This window comes from Coloeus monedula, assembly GCF_965178545.1.
Source record: "Coloeus monedula genome assembly, chromosome: 10".
Taxonomy (NCBI): domain Eukaryota; kingdom Metazoa; phylum Chordata; class Aves; order Passeriformes; family Corvidae; genus Coloeus; species Coloeus monedula.
The window spans coordinates 16,135,886-16,152,108 of record NC_138790.1 but is presented as its reverse complement, the minus strand read 5'-3'; the positions used below and the strand labels follow the sequence as shown (position 1 = coordinate 16,152,108).

Sequence of the window (16,223 nt, the reverse complement as noted above, 5' to 3'; positions counted from 1 at the left end):
CTTCGAACAGCCTTCTTTAAACTTTTGAAGTGTTTTCCTTTGGTCCTGCTAATATCCAGCAACACAAACCAGGTAAAACTATTCTGTGCCTGAAAGAAAAGAAAGAGCAAGGGGAAAAAATAAATCAAAACCTAGCTTCCCTTTGGCTTTTATCCTTGATGTCATCAAAAGACTAAAAAGGATGTTTCAGGCCTGGCTTCAGCCTGATGGAACAGCAGGGAAGTTCTTTTCTATTAGATCCTTGATACAATCACATCTGGTGAAATCACTGTGGTCACATCTGCTGAAATCTTCCATCATTTCAGATTTGTTTCAAAAGACTCAATCTTTCTGTTTTTAAAGGGTACGACTTCTTTTCCAGCCCTCCTTGGTGCCTGGAATGGAGATTAGGCATCAATCAAGCATTGCAGACCCCCCTTGCCCTGAGTGCTGTAGTCAGCTCTTGTCTCCATGTGTGTGCGTGGGGGGGCAGCCTCTTGGGACTGTTTAAATTTACATTAGGGAATTTGAAAGAAAATGCTTACACTTTTCTGTAGGCTTAGGGTAGAATAGACACAGCAATCTTAAGGGTGCTTCATATTCCTGATAGATGACCTCCAGTATGCATCTTTTTTGCCACTGCAATGTCTTTTGGGGCTTTAGATGGCTTTTGTGACCTTGGAAAGAAGAATGAATAAGAGACGAGGTAGCAGGGGTGTGTGTCTGAAAAGGACCTTGCCTCTGGCAGTGATATTGTTAGAGAAAGTGCAAAGAAAGAGGAAAAAAAAGGAAAAACTAAATACAACCCCTGGCCTGAAGTATAGCAAGACTGAATCACTTCCTTTCTTCTCCCTGGCTAACATTTATCACAGTCTCTTCTTGTAAGTACAGTGGATACCATTGAAATCAAACACTTTTCTGTCCCTCACCTGTCCCCAGCTAAAACAGGAAATAAGAGCCGCATCCTTCTAAGGATGCATCTCTGTCTAAGCCCAGTGCCCAAGGCCATGGAGCTTAAGGAGAGGCTCACTCCTGTTTTATTTGCTCTTCCCACCACCTCAGTGCCTGTCCCAGAATTACGACAGCCTGCAGAGTGTGCTGGGTGGCTGCCATGGGTGCAGCCTGGTGGAAGCAGCCAGTGGGCACTGAATTTATCAGCTCTACCACTGCATCTGTGGCTCGCTGGCTTTTGCTGGAGGAAAAGACAGTAAGGTCTGTCAGGGCAGAAGTCCTTCTGTACAGTCTACTTGCTCCCAACTCCTGATTTGCCTAAATTCCACTTTCTCCTCTTGTTACCTTAATCCTTCCTTTGCCCCAGAAGGCTTTCCTGCTTTTCCCTGTTCTTGGATGTGTAAATGCAAAATGCAAGAGGTGTTGATGTGTTACAGCTCAAAGAGAGCTCCCAAGCACCTCAGGCTCCCAGTTAAACCAATGTAACAGGAGCAGGAGGCACTGTGGGCCCCCAGCTTTGTTTGAAGTCATTAGCTGTGACCTTTCCTAATATCCATGGTGTTCATCTGCAGTCTTTCACTTGTGAGTTAGGAGGTTATCAGTGACCTGTGATAGCACGGCATGTGGAGCGAGCTGATGCTACAAGGAAGGTTGTGTGTTTAGCTGCAGTTCTGCTGTCTTGGATGTGTCTGCACAGATAAACCAGCACTACATTTCCCACTAACGACAGCTCACATTCCTGGGACACAGTTCAGAGGATGAGCTGGCCACAGCGCTCAGGAAACATGCACATGTGCTGAGCTCAACCTCTGTTAGACAAGACTTTTGGGGTGGATGGAGAGATGGTGGATATTGATGCTGGAAAATGGCACTGCACTGAGCAAAGTCCTGATGTTCCCAAAGTATTCAGGGGTTTGGTCATTGCCTTGTGTTGGTAGAAAATATACACTGGGGCTCTGGAGTTACTTGTAACCTGCTGCACATGTCAGCAGGTCACTGCTGCAAAGCCACCCTCCATGTTTCCCTGACAAAGCAACACCACCTGGCATCTGTGATTTGGTTCAGAGGCCAACCTGGCAGCCCACATTGCATCTCGCATCCCAGGGGCTAATGCCTGGCCTGAGCTACAGCCCTTCAGGGCAGCAAACAGGGCATGGAGAGGGGAAAACAGAATAAAAGAGAGATGGCTGGGCCTGGGTAGGGAAAGGAATTTGGAGCAGGAGCTAGGGAGGACATCTGGGAACCAGATTCTTCTTTTTGAGCCCACTGCAAGGAGCTGGCTTGGTTAAATGAGAGACGTTATTGTTTCTCTGCTGAAAGCTGCAAAATATGATAAGAGAAGTTGGTCTAGGGTTGTAGGAGGAGGTGACATCTAGGGAAATCATTGTGCTTTTCACGTCTTTTAACTTGGTGAATAGTCTTACCACCCTTTTGGCACAGTGAGGCAAAATTTGAGACCCTGTGTTGACCTCTGCACTGCATGTTCTGTAATGAATGTTCCTTAGAGTGGTGCGGGGGGACCTGTGGCACTGACTGCTGTTGCTTGTAGGATTAGCAAAAGTAAAGCAAATTTCTGCCAGAGCAGAGTGGGTTAATGGGGCTTGGGAGTGGATTACCATCGGAGCTGCTCTGAGCTAGACACCAGAAGTTCAGGGGCAGACAAACAAGCCAAACAGTGAAGAAGCTCTCTGCTGTTTTTCTCTCTTTTAACTCACAGCAGAGACTGAGCCAGGGGACAGGAGTGTAGGCGTTGCAGAAGTTCACGTGAGTGGATAGTCTCTGGCATGAGTAATTTGTTGGACTGGGTTGGCTTACGTTTGCTTTTTGTCGAACTCACGTTGGCTGAGCCAAAGATAGCATCCTTTTCCTTTTTAAACCCATTTTTCCATATTCTGCTGGCTGGAAGAGGGGGTGCACATGTCTGCAACAATGCCATAAATCCAGACAGAAATAGAATTAGCAGTTCCCTCTGGTTCCGGTGTTTGTATCTGCGGGGCTCTGAGCTTAACCAGCCTGGGCTCCTCGGAGCAGAGCTGCGTCTGTGTGAACCTGTTGTGCCTTGGGACCTGAGCTTGGGTTTTGTTCCAGAACAATATCATAAAACTTTAATAGCAACGTCATGACAAAGTGCATGGGAAGAGAAATAACTTAACCCTCTCTTGCTAAAGCTGGTGTTGCAAGTGCTCCAGTTTGCCCACGCAGCAAATCCTTCCGTTGAATATGGAACACTGTGGGGAGAGAGAAAATTCAAGATTTGTGGGGATGGGGAAGAAAAAGCAAGCAGAAACCTGTCTGTGTGAGGATTACCATTTCTAAAATGTCTTTAAAGTCTGTTCCTGCCCCAGTAGGCCCTGGTGCACATCGGTAGTGTCATTCGTTGGCACTGTTGCACTGCATTATGCTCCTGCATTTGTGGAGTTGGGCTCTTAATCTATGCTGATTGTGTTTTAATTGAATAAATAAATCAGAGTCCAGAATCAATAGAGATGCTTCTACGCTATTTTATTTTGTTTTTCTAGGTTTCCTAAGGACATTTAACTTTTACAACCTTATAACTTGTTCTGCAGCATTTGCTAGTCAGCTGTTGCGTAATTGTTCTGGGGAGTGAGAACCTGGGAATAATATGGCCCAGAAATGCTAAGAAGCAGAAATGAAATTGGCTGATCTTCTCATCTACCACCATCCCTTCTCTCCAGGGTCAGGGTACCAAGCAGGTCCTGTGTGGACTCCAGTGTTATTCCTGGATCTGCCATTGGCTTGATTTATCACCTCACATGTTGGGGCCTTGGATGCCCTTTGCATCTCCCCTCTCCTTTCCAGGCTGACTTTTGGCTGTTTAACTTCAAAATTCTCTGGAGTGGAGCAGTCACAGATTTTCTGTCTGAGAAGCCTGTGGCAGTTACAGGCCAACAACTGGAAGATGGAGAAAAACTGAACAAGAGCCATGAAGTGGAAAAGAAGTTGTACTTCTGCAGATTTAAAAATCCAGGTGCCTGCAGTTAGCCAGGAGTAATGGTCTGGGCTAATTCCTGTAAAAAATATTTAAAACAATAGTTTGGATGGAAAGACTTTGGCTCTATAGTAAAAATAGGCAAGAGTTGAGTTTGTAAGTATTTTCTAACCTGACTCTCAGCCTTTTAAATGGTGTGTTCTTCCATAAACCACACTGGAACTTCCATTTTCTTGTTAGTCAAGCCAAATTTATTGTAATCCAATAAGATTTAATAATCATTAGGAACTAATGAATGCCTCAGCACGTATAAGTTTGGCAGATCAGAGGCTGCCTTACTTTGCATAGCCTGTCTTTCTTTGACCAACTTGCCATTTATGTGTCAGATTGATGACTGGGGAGTTCTTTAAAACAGGTAATGATTGACTGCTCCTAAAATGAAATTTAAATAAGAACTATCTGCAACAGCCAGTGAGCCAAAGAAAATGGCAAATTTTTGGCTTGGAAAATTGAAGTAACTTGGTGAGAGTGAAGGCAAACAGAGCTGGATTGTCTGTGGGAAGGTGCTGGTATGGTCTGAACAGTCTTTGCAGTTGAAATTAGGTGAGTTGTTAGGTAATTCTTTAGTATTTTTATTATTGACCTCATCAAGCTCTGAATGAACTCTTCTGCACTGAGCTCTGTGGTTGCTTGTATATGGAGAGACCCTTTCTTGTCCAGGGGATTTGCAGATAAGTAAGACATGGAAGAACAGAAGAAAAATAACTCAGGTTTAGAAAAGACTTTCAGTGTAATATTTCACTTGGCTCAAGAACTTTGGTTTCTGTGCATGCCCTGATGGTGGGCTGGCTCAGTGGGGCTTGCCCCTGGTACCTACTTTGCACATGGCAGAGATCCTCAGCTGGTTTTCTTAAATTTCCTGCTCCTAGTGGAGCTGCCTAATTCCCAAAGCACTGAAAATGTTGAGGAGGAAGATGCTTCCTGCCTTTACCTTCCTCTGTGCCCTGTTGAGAGGTCCTGCTGTTGGGTTGGGCTGTACAGCACCGAGGTCCTTCCAGAGGTTTTGGACTAGGTTGATTTATCAAAAACAAAGCATGTGAATGAGTCCTCTTTTAAAATGCTTATTCTAGCGGGGATTGCAGTGCTGCCCTTGAACAGTGGCTTGGAGGTCACATGCTCTGCTGTGCTGCTGAGTTCTGGTTTTTACTTTTTGAGGTGGGTGATGTGGAGGTGAAAATTCATCATCCCTACCCTTCCAAGTGAGCGTCCCTACCAGCCTGGGTACAAATGGGACTGGGCGGTTTTGAAAACAGAAAGAAAGCAAAATGTGTTGAATTAGAAAGGGTTCTGGCCACATGTTGGCATTTTCTTTGGGCGTGAGCTTTCCTGCTTAAAAGCCTTTCCACAAGGACCTTACTTATGTTATTTTGTGACTTCTTGTTGCAAATCACACCCTTCACCTTCAATCTGCTAGAAATGGATTGAACTTTTTCACTCCTCCTTGAAGGAGCTCATTTTTCTGATGGAATTTGTGAAGAAGTGTTGAATCAGACAGGTACACCTACCAAGAATTGATTTAAAATAAGAATAGGTGCACGTGGCCAGTCACTGGCTGCTGTGGCTTGTAGCTCTGTTCTGTTTGTGCTTTGCCTGGGAGGAGGACATGGCAGAAGAGATGCTATCAGGATCCAGGTGCTCCAAGCCTGTCCTCAGCTCTGTTTTCCCAGACAAGTATCCTTCTAAAACACATCTTCTCCATCTTATGGTGTGGGGATGGTGTGACTCTTCACCTCCAAAGTGGATTGCTGAATTTCTAGTCCTCCAAGTCAATTTAACACAATAGGACCCTTGTGACAAATATGTGAAGAAAGGCCCCAAAGCAGCATGAATTCCTGTGAGATGGAGGCTTGCTGTCAGTTCTGGAGGGAGCTATAGCATTTGAGCATGTTTGCGCCTGCAACCCGAGAGTTATTGCTGGGCATGGGTGCAGCTCCGTGAGGACAGTAAGAAACCAGGTGCCAGGCCAAGTACTTTGAATAACTGGAACTTCTCTTTCTTCTTTAAGGTGAATCCTGGTGGCAAGACACTTGAGGAGAGGCGGTCCAGTTTAGATGCCGAAATCGACTCTTTGACCAGCATCCTGGCCGACCTAGAGAGCAGCTCTCCATACAAACCTCGGACTCAACAGGTTAGTGGCACGTTGCATAAACACAGAGTGGGAAAGGGGCCAGCATCGACTTCTGGAGTCAATTTGCTAAGTGCTTGGTATTTGTTGTGAGCAGGCGTGCCAGTTCCTCCTGATAGCATCCAGATGTGGCTGTCAATGGGGAGAAGGGTGCAGCTGCTCTGAGGGGGCACCAGCTCAAAAGCTGCTGCATCTCTGAGCAAAGGGCCTCTGATCCCGATTGTCAGATTGCCATGGAGATTGTTAGAAAAATACTCTCAAAAAATGGCATTTCATTCGCCTCAACTTTCAACCAACAATGACTTGTGAATTAAAACTTGCTCACTTCACAAGCACTTTTGTGCTTTTATTTTCTTGCTGGTTTTCTGTTCTGTTAACTTTTGTCTGTCGTGCTGCCAGAAGGATCCAGATATCCGCATCTCACGAAGTGGCTTGGATTGGAGCTCAGCTGTCAGGGTGGCTGTAGCCCAGCAAGGCAGACTGGAATTCACACTTCTCTGCTGTGTCTAGACAAGGACTGCAGGGGTGACAGGGACTTGGCTAATTTTTGTCACTCATCTAGGTAGTGCTTGAGTAGAGCTATTTAAGTTCTGGTGAGATGTCATCTATTTTATCAGAGGAAGTGGTGACACCCCGATGGCACTTTATAAAGGGCAGTTCTTGAGATCTCATAAAATCATCCTAGGTATAGATATGTTTGTGCCTTGTCTTTCCTTCCTAGTCTCTTGACTGGTCTCATTTCTTACATGTGTGTGGGTCTGTAGGATGTATGCAGCTATATGTATGCTGTATTTCTCTTAGTAAAGCCCCGAAAGTCAAAAGTATCAAAGGGATAAGTGAGCAATAGGTACACACCCACTATCCATACAAGCCTTCTCTTTGGTTTGTGTCTTTTTTGGTTGTTTTCATCGCTATATTTCTTTTAAGTAACTGAGAAGTGATGTTTTTGGAGCAGAACCAAAGTAGTGACCGGAGTCTGTTTAGATTTGCTCTTGTTCAAGTCTGCAAATGGAGTAAAAGCAGAATGAAATCAGATTTGTGCTCTTTTGAAAGTGTCCCCCTGAACACAGAGGCTCTGATTTTCCGTCCTTTCTGCAGGGACCTCCCTATAAACTCATCTTTCATTTTAGTAGCATGTGCACAGTTATTGCATAAACTTACAGACTTGTCCTTGAAAAAGGCACTAATTGGGGTGAGTCAGTCAAAAAGAGCAACAATGTAAACCAAATACAATTCAGCCCTTTTCCCAGTGGGTTTTTTGTTGTTGCAATAAATGAGACGAGTTCTGCTCAGGCACTGTGGTGAATAACCCGTGCTCAGTTTGTTTGCATGGGCCAAACACACCAGTGCACACTGTTACTGGGGAATGCTTATAGAGTCAAAATGCTGCAAGAGTTGGGCAAAAGAGATTCGTGCTCCCCATTTTCCTCAGCAACACCCACAGTCAGCTCCAACATCTTTATTAGGGAGATCTAACTTATGTACCCACTTCATAGAGCATCTGCAGTTTGCTGACAGTGTTGCTGACTGTTTCCTGATATTTCTTCCTTTGAGATCTGGGGTTCTGTGAATGGGTTGTTTTTTCACTTTTGTTTTGCGCCTTTACCATTAAAAGAAAAAATTAAAAATCACAGCATTCAAATGCAAACTTCTTCAGGTTTCTTGAGTATTTGAAGTCAAAGCCCAAGTCTGGGACTTGATCTGACCTCTGAAATTCATCACCCTCCAAGATGACGTGCTCATTCCCATTCATCCACATGCTCGTTCCCATAGCTTTCTGCCACAACTCAGGTGGGGGCTCTGCAAACTTGCCCCTGCACCTAGGAGCACCTGGATGGTAAGGCTCCCAGGTACACAACACACTGTGTGTGAGCTGGTGGGCAGAAGAAGCTGAACTCCATCTCTGGGATCAAATCCCAAGTTGATTTGTTCGGTCTATCTGATTTTTCAGGATCTCTTGGTTAACATAATGATGTTCTGTGAAAACAGCTACAGCAACTACTAACTAGAGCTGTTAGGAAATGCCAGAGTTGGATGTATCATCTGCTGTAATTAAAAGAGTACTCAAACGAGTCCTTGAAAGGTGGAACTAGAATGTAAAGCTTTGATATTTTCCTTTGTTTGATCTCTACTAAGTATTAAAACTGGTGAGTCATTTGATGGTCTTATAGTAGGATAATAGATTAGGCTGCAAATTGTAAGGTACTTACTCAGAACATCAGCACATTTATTGGATTACACCTTAGCTGACCTTCCCAAATTTATCAGGATAATGGCTGCAGATAGGAAAAAAGAGCTACGACTTGTTTTCAGAGAAGATGCTTTCAGTTGTGCTTACGTGGTTAAAGCATTACAATAATTTTATAGGAATATCTTGCCCTTGGGGATACTCCTATTCTGGAATAAGAGAAATTTTATTGTTAAGTTTCTTTTTTATATTATCTTCAAGACGGTTTTAAAGCAACGCGAGATAAATCGTAACATAGTCCTCTCCCAGCAGAGTAGGAGTGATGGCAGGGTAACAACAAGCATTTTATTTAACATACGCTGCCCACTGGCATAAATCCATACAAAGGGAAGCTCTTTTGATCCTTGGTACAAGTTCAAGATTGCAAAGACACCCACTGCACCAGGAGGTGCCTCTGACACAGAGGGATGTGATGTTTCTCAGAAAGGCTGGGCCAACATCAACCCCAGACAATGTTCCTTAGCCCTTGCTGTTGAGGGCATGGATGAGTATGAATCTCTGCACCATCCCTGCATAGCTTACCTGGGTGTCACTCTGGTAATATTTTTTGTGTGCTGGGCAGGTGACAAGGACACTGCCATGAGCTGAAACTGACCACCATTAATAGAAGACAAGGAGAGAGTTTGGACACCTGTGGTCAGCAGTGCTGTCCTGGCATACCTTGTGGTCCTGCAGCTGAGTAGGAAAGCAAAGGTGACCTGGGCTGAGTCCGTATCTTGCAAGTGAAAGTCTCTCTGACTGAATCACAGAAGCAGTCAGAAGTGATTAAAATGTAAGCTTTTTCCTTTCAAAATTGCACATATCTAAAAGCACAGAAAATAGCAAGACAAAGTCATCATCTTTAGCCTCAACACAGCAGCATCTAAGGATGTTTTCTGTCATGTGAGGTGGTGTATTTAAAGAATTCAGCTAGAGCTGAAGTCTTAGAAAGGATCTGCGTGACCTTCACCGGCGTGACCAGTTCCAGCCCTCTGGTACAGTAAATTGAGATGGACAAGATGACCAACATATTCTCAAAATTGCCATGACTGCAGTGGCATATGAGGTTTAGCTTGCCTCAGGTATTCTTGGAAGAACTGCAGATGCATTATGAAAAAAAATCTAATTAATATTTTCCTCCTGTTTGGTGAAGTTTGGAAGTACTAATGTGATGAGTAAAGTACAGAGCTCCTCTTGTGTAGCTGCAGTGTGCTTCTGTGTACATATCACACCTTCTAAATTGCAGTAACTTATTGGAAAGTTCAGAGGCGGAGAACCCACTGTGTCTTTCATTAGTAAAAGACAAGATACTAGGTGCATGATTTCCACGGATGGGAGCAGGGGTTAGTCATAAATTATGTGAACCCCCTAAGTTAGAGGCCTAGTGAATGCTGTGGTCATCTGACTCCTCTATTAAAGGGTATTTTCCCCAGTTTTTGCCTGTTCTGTTTAAGTCCTTGCGTAAGAGATTAGTGCAGCAAGACCTTAACCAAAAAAACCCCCAAACCAAACATGCCAAATTTCAGCCCATAAAATAAATGTTAGCATTTTCTGAAAAACAAGAAAACTTTGTGACTCTGGAGAAAGGGCTTCCAGCAGGGACTGTGAAAATGAAATACTGGAAATAGCAGCACACGTAAGCTCAGGATTTTTTGTCCCTGCTGTGAATTATGTATTGAATGCTGATTGCTTTGTCTGGAATTGGACACCTACCTTCTGAAACTCATGACTTTTATCCCAAATTTCCAACAGAATGTCTGTTGGCAAAATAGCACTTTTTGGGAGGTGTACCTAATAAGATGTACCTGGTCTGATGGTATTTAAGCTTTTTCTAAAAGCAAATGCTCTGTGGCCAATATTTGTGAAGTATTTAAATAGCAGAAAAATCTTGCTTGACCATGCACCATGGTCAAGATGAAATCTGCTTGTGTACAGCTCTCATAGGCAGCTTGATCCGGAGGGAACTGGGCTGGCACTCTGGAGACCTGTTCCATTCCCAGCAAGCACTGCTGTGCTAAATGACCTTGAATGTAGTGTTTCCCCTTTCCTCCTCTCCTCTCAGAGTCTCTTCTGTCCTTGTAGCTTGGCAACCTCTTCAATGTGATTTGCCTCTTACTCCCCATGTGTGTGGCATGTAGCAACGTGGAGCTTTGGTCTGGGCTGAAGGCCTTTAGGTGATGTGGTTGTGCAAACAGGTGGGGAACATGAAGGCAGAATTAGGCAAGATATCTAAGGATTCATGCCCGTGTCCCTGCCTCTGTGTCCTTGCCCCCAGTACTAGGCATCTGTCATTATCCAACACTTTAAGCCAAAGTGAGCAGTGTTTTGAAGGAAAACAGGCTCATTCTCAGTGTGAGATACAGAACAATAAAAATGTAAAGAAAATTAAATTAAAAAATCAGTGATACGTTTTCATTAAGTTTCAAGCATACTGGGAAATAATGCCTTGTAATGACTGAAATTTTAAAGGGATTTAAATGTTTGACAGCGCTGGTTATTCCATCACTTCTTTTGACAACCATTTGGGGATAATAAAACCAGTGAAAAGGCAATGGATGTATTTTCTTGCCGAGTGGTGGGACAGGATTGAACAGTTTCAGCTGTACGATGGCAAACCACAAAACAAGGCAAAATCTTGAGTGCTGAAGACTCCTAGGAGGTCTTTTCCATGTGAATTTCTAATTTTAGTGCCCTGCTTATAGCTGTGTCAGGAACGCACAACTGAGAGTGCGGGTGTTTTATCTTGGTTTATGCAGAGCTGTGTCTCCAACTATGATTAAAGCTTCCTACCCAGCAAGGGGAAGCACATTCCCCCAGCTTTGAGAAAGATCCTTATGATTACTCTTGGTTTGGGCTGTGAGGCTCTGTGAAAAACAGACCATTGAATCTGGACTCAAAACGGCCTGTGCAAATTTGCTAGTCCAGGCTCAGAGTTGGTTTTATTGTTCCTGGTCTTTGACTGAACCTGGCTGCTTAGGTTGGTTTGCACCAAAAAGATTTTGGAAGTGCAGTCCACAGGGTATTTTACAGAACCCCAGTTGTTGTCAGGAAGATATTTATTTCTTTTAAGAAAGAAAATTTAGGGGTACAAGCAAATTGAGATTGATTTGGTGGCTTCAGAATGAATTCCTCCCTCCTGTAGCATTTACCTGACAGAGTTTTATGGTTCCTCAGTTATTGGACTCGGGGATATGGCTTTTTCAGATGTTCAGTTTGGGCTGAAATAGATAGCTTAGCTTCTGCCATCTTCACATACGATATTTGAGGTAAATAAAAGTTTTCTGGCCTCATTCTGCTGGTCTGAGCACATCTAACTGCTGGGCTTCTGCACAGTTTTGCTAGTCTTCAGTGTCCAGCAGCACAGCAACAGTATCCAGGCAATGCTTTCCCAGTTGCAAAGGGCTCTTTGCATTTGTTCTCTTGAGGTCTGTGTGTTTCAGGTTTTGTAGGCTTTTGAATCTCTTTGTTGTAGGACAGAGGGGCTTGTTGGAAATAAGCTCATCTGCTGAAACTGAGAGGCATCCGCTCTCCATCCTAAAGGGTTGATGACCTTGGAGTAGGACAATCCAGCTACTCCAGACCTTTTGTGCTACACAATGCTTTTCCTGAAGGCTGTGATTGCTGCTGTTTTGCTGACTTGGATGGCTCGTGTGGACACAGAGGGATGACAGTGGCTCACAGCAGTGTGCCCAGGCTGGCATTGAGCTGGTGAGCTCCAGCCCTTGTAGCAGCATCAGAGGGCTCGTGTAGGCTCACTGCAGGGTGCTGGCTATGGCTGTTCTCAGTGGGCTGTGACCCTTTTGCCATAGTCATGGGCATCAGGAATTGCATGGGCTGTTCTGAAGATGGAATCACCTCTGAGAACTGTGCTCCTGCTTCTGGCTGCAGCAAGCTGGCTTTGTGCTGTCTGGAAAATCCGTGTGGATTACTGAAAGTAGGAAAGGAAGCGTCCCATCTGGAGCAATTTCAGTAGTTTCCTTCCAGCACTCGAAATGCAAAGCCTCTACATCCAGAAACCCTTCCTCCTGCTGTTTTCCTCTCCAAAGGCAGAGTGACATTCCCACCCCATGTGGGTGGCACTTGAGCTGGTCCCAGGGTTGGAGCTTTCTGGGAGGGTCACTGCAGGTGCACTGGCAGTGAGCAGCACATCTGTCCTGCCATCCCTGGCATGTCTGTAGACAGAAGCGTGCACAGGACGGGGATGTTCAGCCATGAACATGTGAGCTGGGAGGCATAGCCAAGAGATGATTTCATGTATATTTGGATTTGGTCTTTCTCTGTAAGAAGGGAAACCTTCCTGCAGTCATCAGCTCCAGCCGGTGCGTGCAGCAAACTGACGCTGCTCTGATTAGCAGATCCCTGAATCGGTTGCATCTGCTGGTATGTATTAAACCTTAATCCTTTTGATAAGAGCATGTCCGTGAAGATTTTTAAAGAAAGTTTTCTGAGATCCCAGATTATCAGCCTGTCACAGATGAACAGGATAAGAGTGACCTTTGCAGGGTATTACTTCTTCCTCTTGTACTATCATCAGAGTGAAAATAAATCAGCACTACTCCTGCTGTTTCTTTTTCTGATATGTAATCAAGTTCACAGAAATATCAGTAAGGTTTTCTTTTCCCTTTTTCCCTTTCTCTTTTTCTGCATCCATTTTTGTTTTCTGCCTACTTGTTCGGCTAAAGCTTTAGATGACAGCTAGTGTTGGATATATTGGACTTTAAAATCTGTGCAGGCATCTCAAATTTGTGTATGGATAAAGATAAACATTTACTTTGGGAACAGTGATAAAAAGCAAATAGTACTTCATAATTTGGTCGTTTTCTCATTCCACATTTGTGATTGTTTTGCTGTGAGTGGTTGAGAGCTGGTCTCTTATTCTCTAAAGGTCAAGGCCTTCTACCTATTGTTAAGTTTTGTTTTCTATCTTTTTCCCCACAATGGGACTGAGCTGCTGTAAGCCATCATCTCAGGAAGCCTCTCATCATTTCCCCATCCTTGCGTTTTGGCACTCACTGTGGCTTGGCACTCTCCTCAAAGGGCTGCGGCGCACTTCACGAGCTGTCCGTGTGTCCAGCCAGCAAAGAGCAGCTGCCTTTGGGGCAGGAACCTGTGTTTTGTTGGGACGCAGACTCTGCTCGTGTTCTTGCATGGGTCGATGCATCTGAGTGCTTCAGTGGCATCAGATTCACCACCATGACAGCAGCCTGTGAGGTGGGGAAGTACACTGGCTGTCTCATGGGCAGGGGAGGAACCAGGGCTCTGGGAGATCAGATGACTTGGTTTGTGCCTGAGTCACCAGAGGAGCTGAGGCCACACTCATGGGCACCTTGTCATGGATTTATCTTCATCTCCTAAGCCATGGGAGTGGATGGGCAGAGCATGTGTGAGAACACCCCCTGCAAGGGAGATTGAAAGAGGTCTCGGGTGTGGGAAAATGCATCTATCTCTGTCTTGCAGTATGTGAACCAAGCAGGGAAAATAAAAACCCTTGTTTCTTCTGTGCGAAGGTGTTGCTTGATATGCAGCTACAGTTTTGTGATTTCCAGTCAACAGTTTTCTTGATGCAATGCCTTGACAGCAAACCTACAAGGACTCAAAGCCTCGGTCCCTGAAAGTTGTAGTTTCCTGGATCTATATCATCACTCTCTGCTCTCCCAGCACTCCAGAAGTGGGAATCTGTTTTTCCCACCTGCATACGGCTGGAAGTTGAACTTAGTCCTTTGGCACAAGGCGTTGATTTCCCCATGTGTAGCAGCCACTCTTCTGCCCAATGTCTGCCAAGGAAATAACTGGAGCGTTTTGAAATGAGCGCACAGTTGATGAATTCTTCCTACCCAGCACCCATTGGTGTCCAGCAGTTGGCTGCTCCCCACATATGGATTGATTTCTTTGACCACTTTTATGTGGGTGTGTGGGAGGGGTATCCATGTGAAGAACTCTGTGGCTGGGGAGGATGGGCCCAGATCCCTATCTTGGGGAGCTGCAGGGAGGTGCTGCTGTCCTTGCTTGGCCCATGGGTTGGCCATTCTGCGCACGTGCACAGCGAGCTCCAAGCCTGCTGCGTGTCTTGCAGGCAGCTTGAACTTTTGCTCTTCCAGACTGTGCTGTAACCAGGATCTCTGACCTGGAACATGGATTGTTTGGCTGAAACACACAGACAAATGCCAAGGCTAATACTAGGGGGAGAAGGGAAGCAGGGGGGGCAGTCAGGAGAGGTAACAGATGAGAACAGGAAGGGTCAGAGTCCGCTCAAGACGCAAGTCCACAAGTCCATAGGAAATCAGGCTTCCTTTGCTCTGCTCTCTATGGTTTCTGTTCCTTTTGTGTTGTGTTTGTCTCTTCTGTGCACAGGAGGAACCAGCTGCGTTTCCCTCCCTGCTAGGGAAAGGAAATAGTTCAGAGCCAAGGGAACAGCACAGCGGCTTGTAGAAACACCTGCATGGCAATACATCACTTGGGACTTTGCTCCCACTGTGGACTGTGCTGGCCATATTCCCCAGGCCATTTCCACCAAAGTGGAAGTGATGACTTTGTGATTCATGCATCACACTCACAGCAAGGAGGGCATTGCCTTGGTGTGCCTTCAAATTGCTTCAAATCTATCCAGAAACCATTGCAGGTGTAGATCCTGTTGATGTGAGTTCCTATGGAATTGTTCTCTTTAGAAAAGGAGGGCAGCTGCCTTCTGCAGTGGTAGTTTCTAAATACAATTGGAAAGGTGAAGGCTCAAACACACTGGGAAGCCCTGGCATTTAAAGTATGGCTTTTATGAGTTTGTCCTTGTAAATTACTGCTGCCTGTTTGCAGGATTGCTTGCAACTTTCCATGTGCTTATCCTTGTTGTGTCCTGAGGTGGGAGAAGTTTGGTTCTTTTGTTCTGCAAATGGAGAACTGAGGCACAGAGAGACCGCACAGCTGGTTGTAAAACAGGGCCTTGGGCAGACATCAGTGACATTCTGGGGTAGTGTTGTCACTCCCTGGTCCATCCTGTTCTCTGTGGTCTCTTTTTCTGAGGGTCTGCCCTGCCAGAGAGGGAAGGACCTCTCTCTGGAGCCCTTGCTGGCCATTCCAAAGGCAGATCAGGTCTAATCACAACCTCATTTCAAGCTGGGCCGCCTGTAAGGACCTAGAGCTCCACAGAAAAGTGAGACGTGGCCGTGCAGTTTCTATATCAGCCTCTGCTACCAGTGTGTAAATAAACCTGATCCATTTGTAGCCTGAATATGTCTCAGGATTGTTCCAAGATGTTCTAGTTCAAACCCTAGTTCATTAAAGTAAGAGGCAGAGGCATCTGTGAACGGTTTGAGAAGCAGTGTATATATTTTTTCTTATTGATTGCCTTTTGCCTTCCTGTCTGGAACCTTTCGAGAGATGAGTGTGATGCTGAAATGCATTGTCTCTTTCTGTATATTAAAGCTGCCTAGGCTAAAAAAAACCCCAACCCACATCTAGCCTGTATCTGAAAGCCATGAATTGATAGATCCTTGCTATAGCTCTTCAAGTAACTGTAAATTACTCCAGGCTGTTACAGTTTCATTGTAAGGAAGTTCCTTCCTTGACTCAGACTTCTTTGCATCACAGTAAAATGCAATTAGGTGACGTACTTATTGTGGCTTGGAAGCGATTACAATTCTCTCAGCCTTATGTTGTCAACTTTTGCTCAATAGCAGGCTTGTGGACTGTGTCACTGTGCCTGTGTTAGCATATATTATCACCATATGGTGTTTCAGTAGTGAATAGGAAACTTCTATGAGTATGTAAAAGAGGATGAAATGAAAAAAAGAAAAATTACAGTAAGATAAAACTAACATGCTGCTTCACTGCTGAAAGTTAGCACTCTAACTAACTGCTGTTTCTATGGGAAATCAATAATGTGTTGGTCCAATGGGTATTACTGTCTTCCCCCATAGATTTAAAAACAAAAACTAAAC

At 44.8% G+C, this 16,223-nt stretch overlaps 1 protein-coding gene across 6 annotated transcripts in view; it reads left to right on the top strand.

Annotated features, from left to right (window-relative positions):
- The window catches only part of LPP (LIM domain containing preferred translocation partner in lipoma), a 323,633-nt gene that overhangs the window by 160,984 nt on the left and 146,426 nt on the right, over positions 1-16,223 (top strand). For all 6 annotated transcript variants that reach the window (XM_082288305.1, XM_082288308.1, XM_082288304.1 and 3 more), the window contains one exon: positions 5,946-6,068. In XM_082288305.1, coding sequence (XP_082144431.1) covers positions 5,946-6,068 — 123 coding nt within the window. The remainder of the gene's footprint in view (positions 1-5,945; positions 6,069-16,223) is intronic.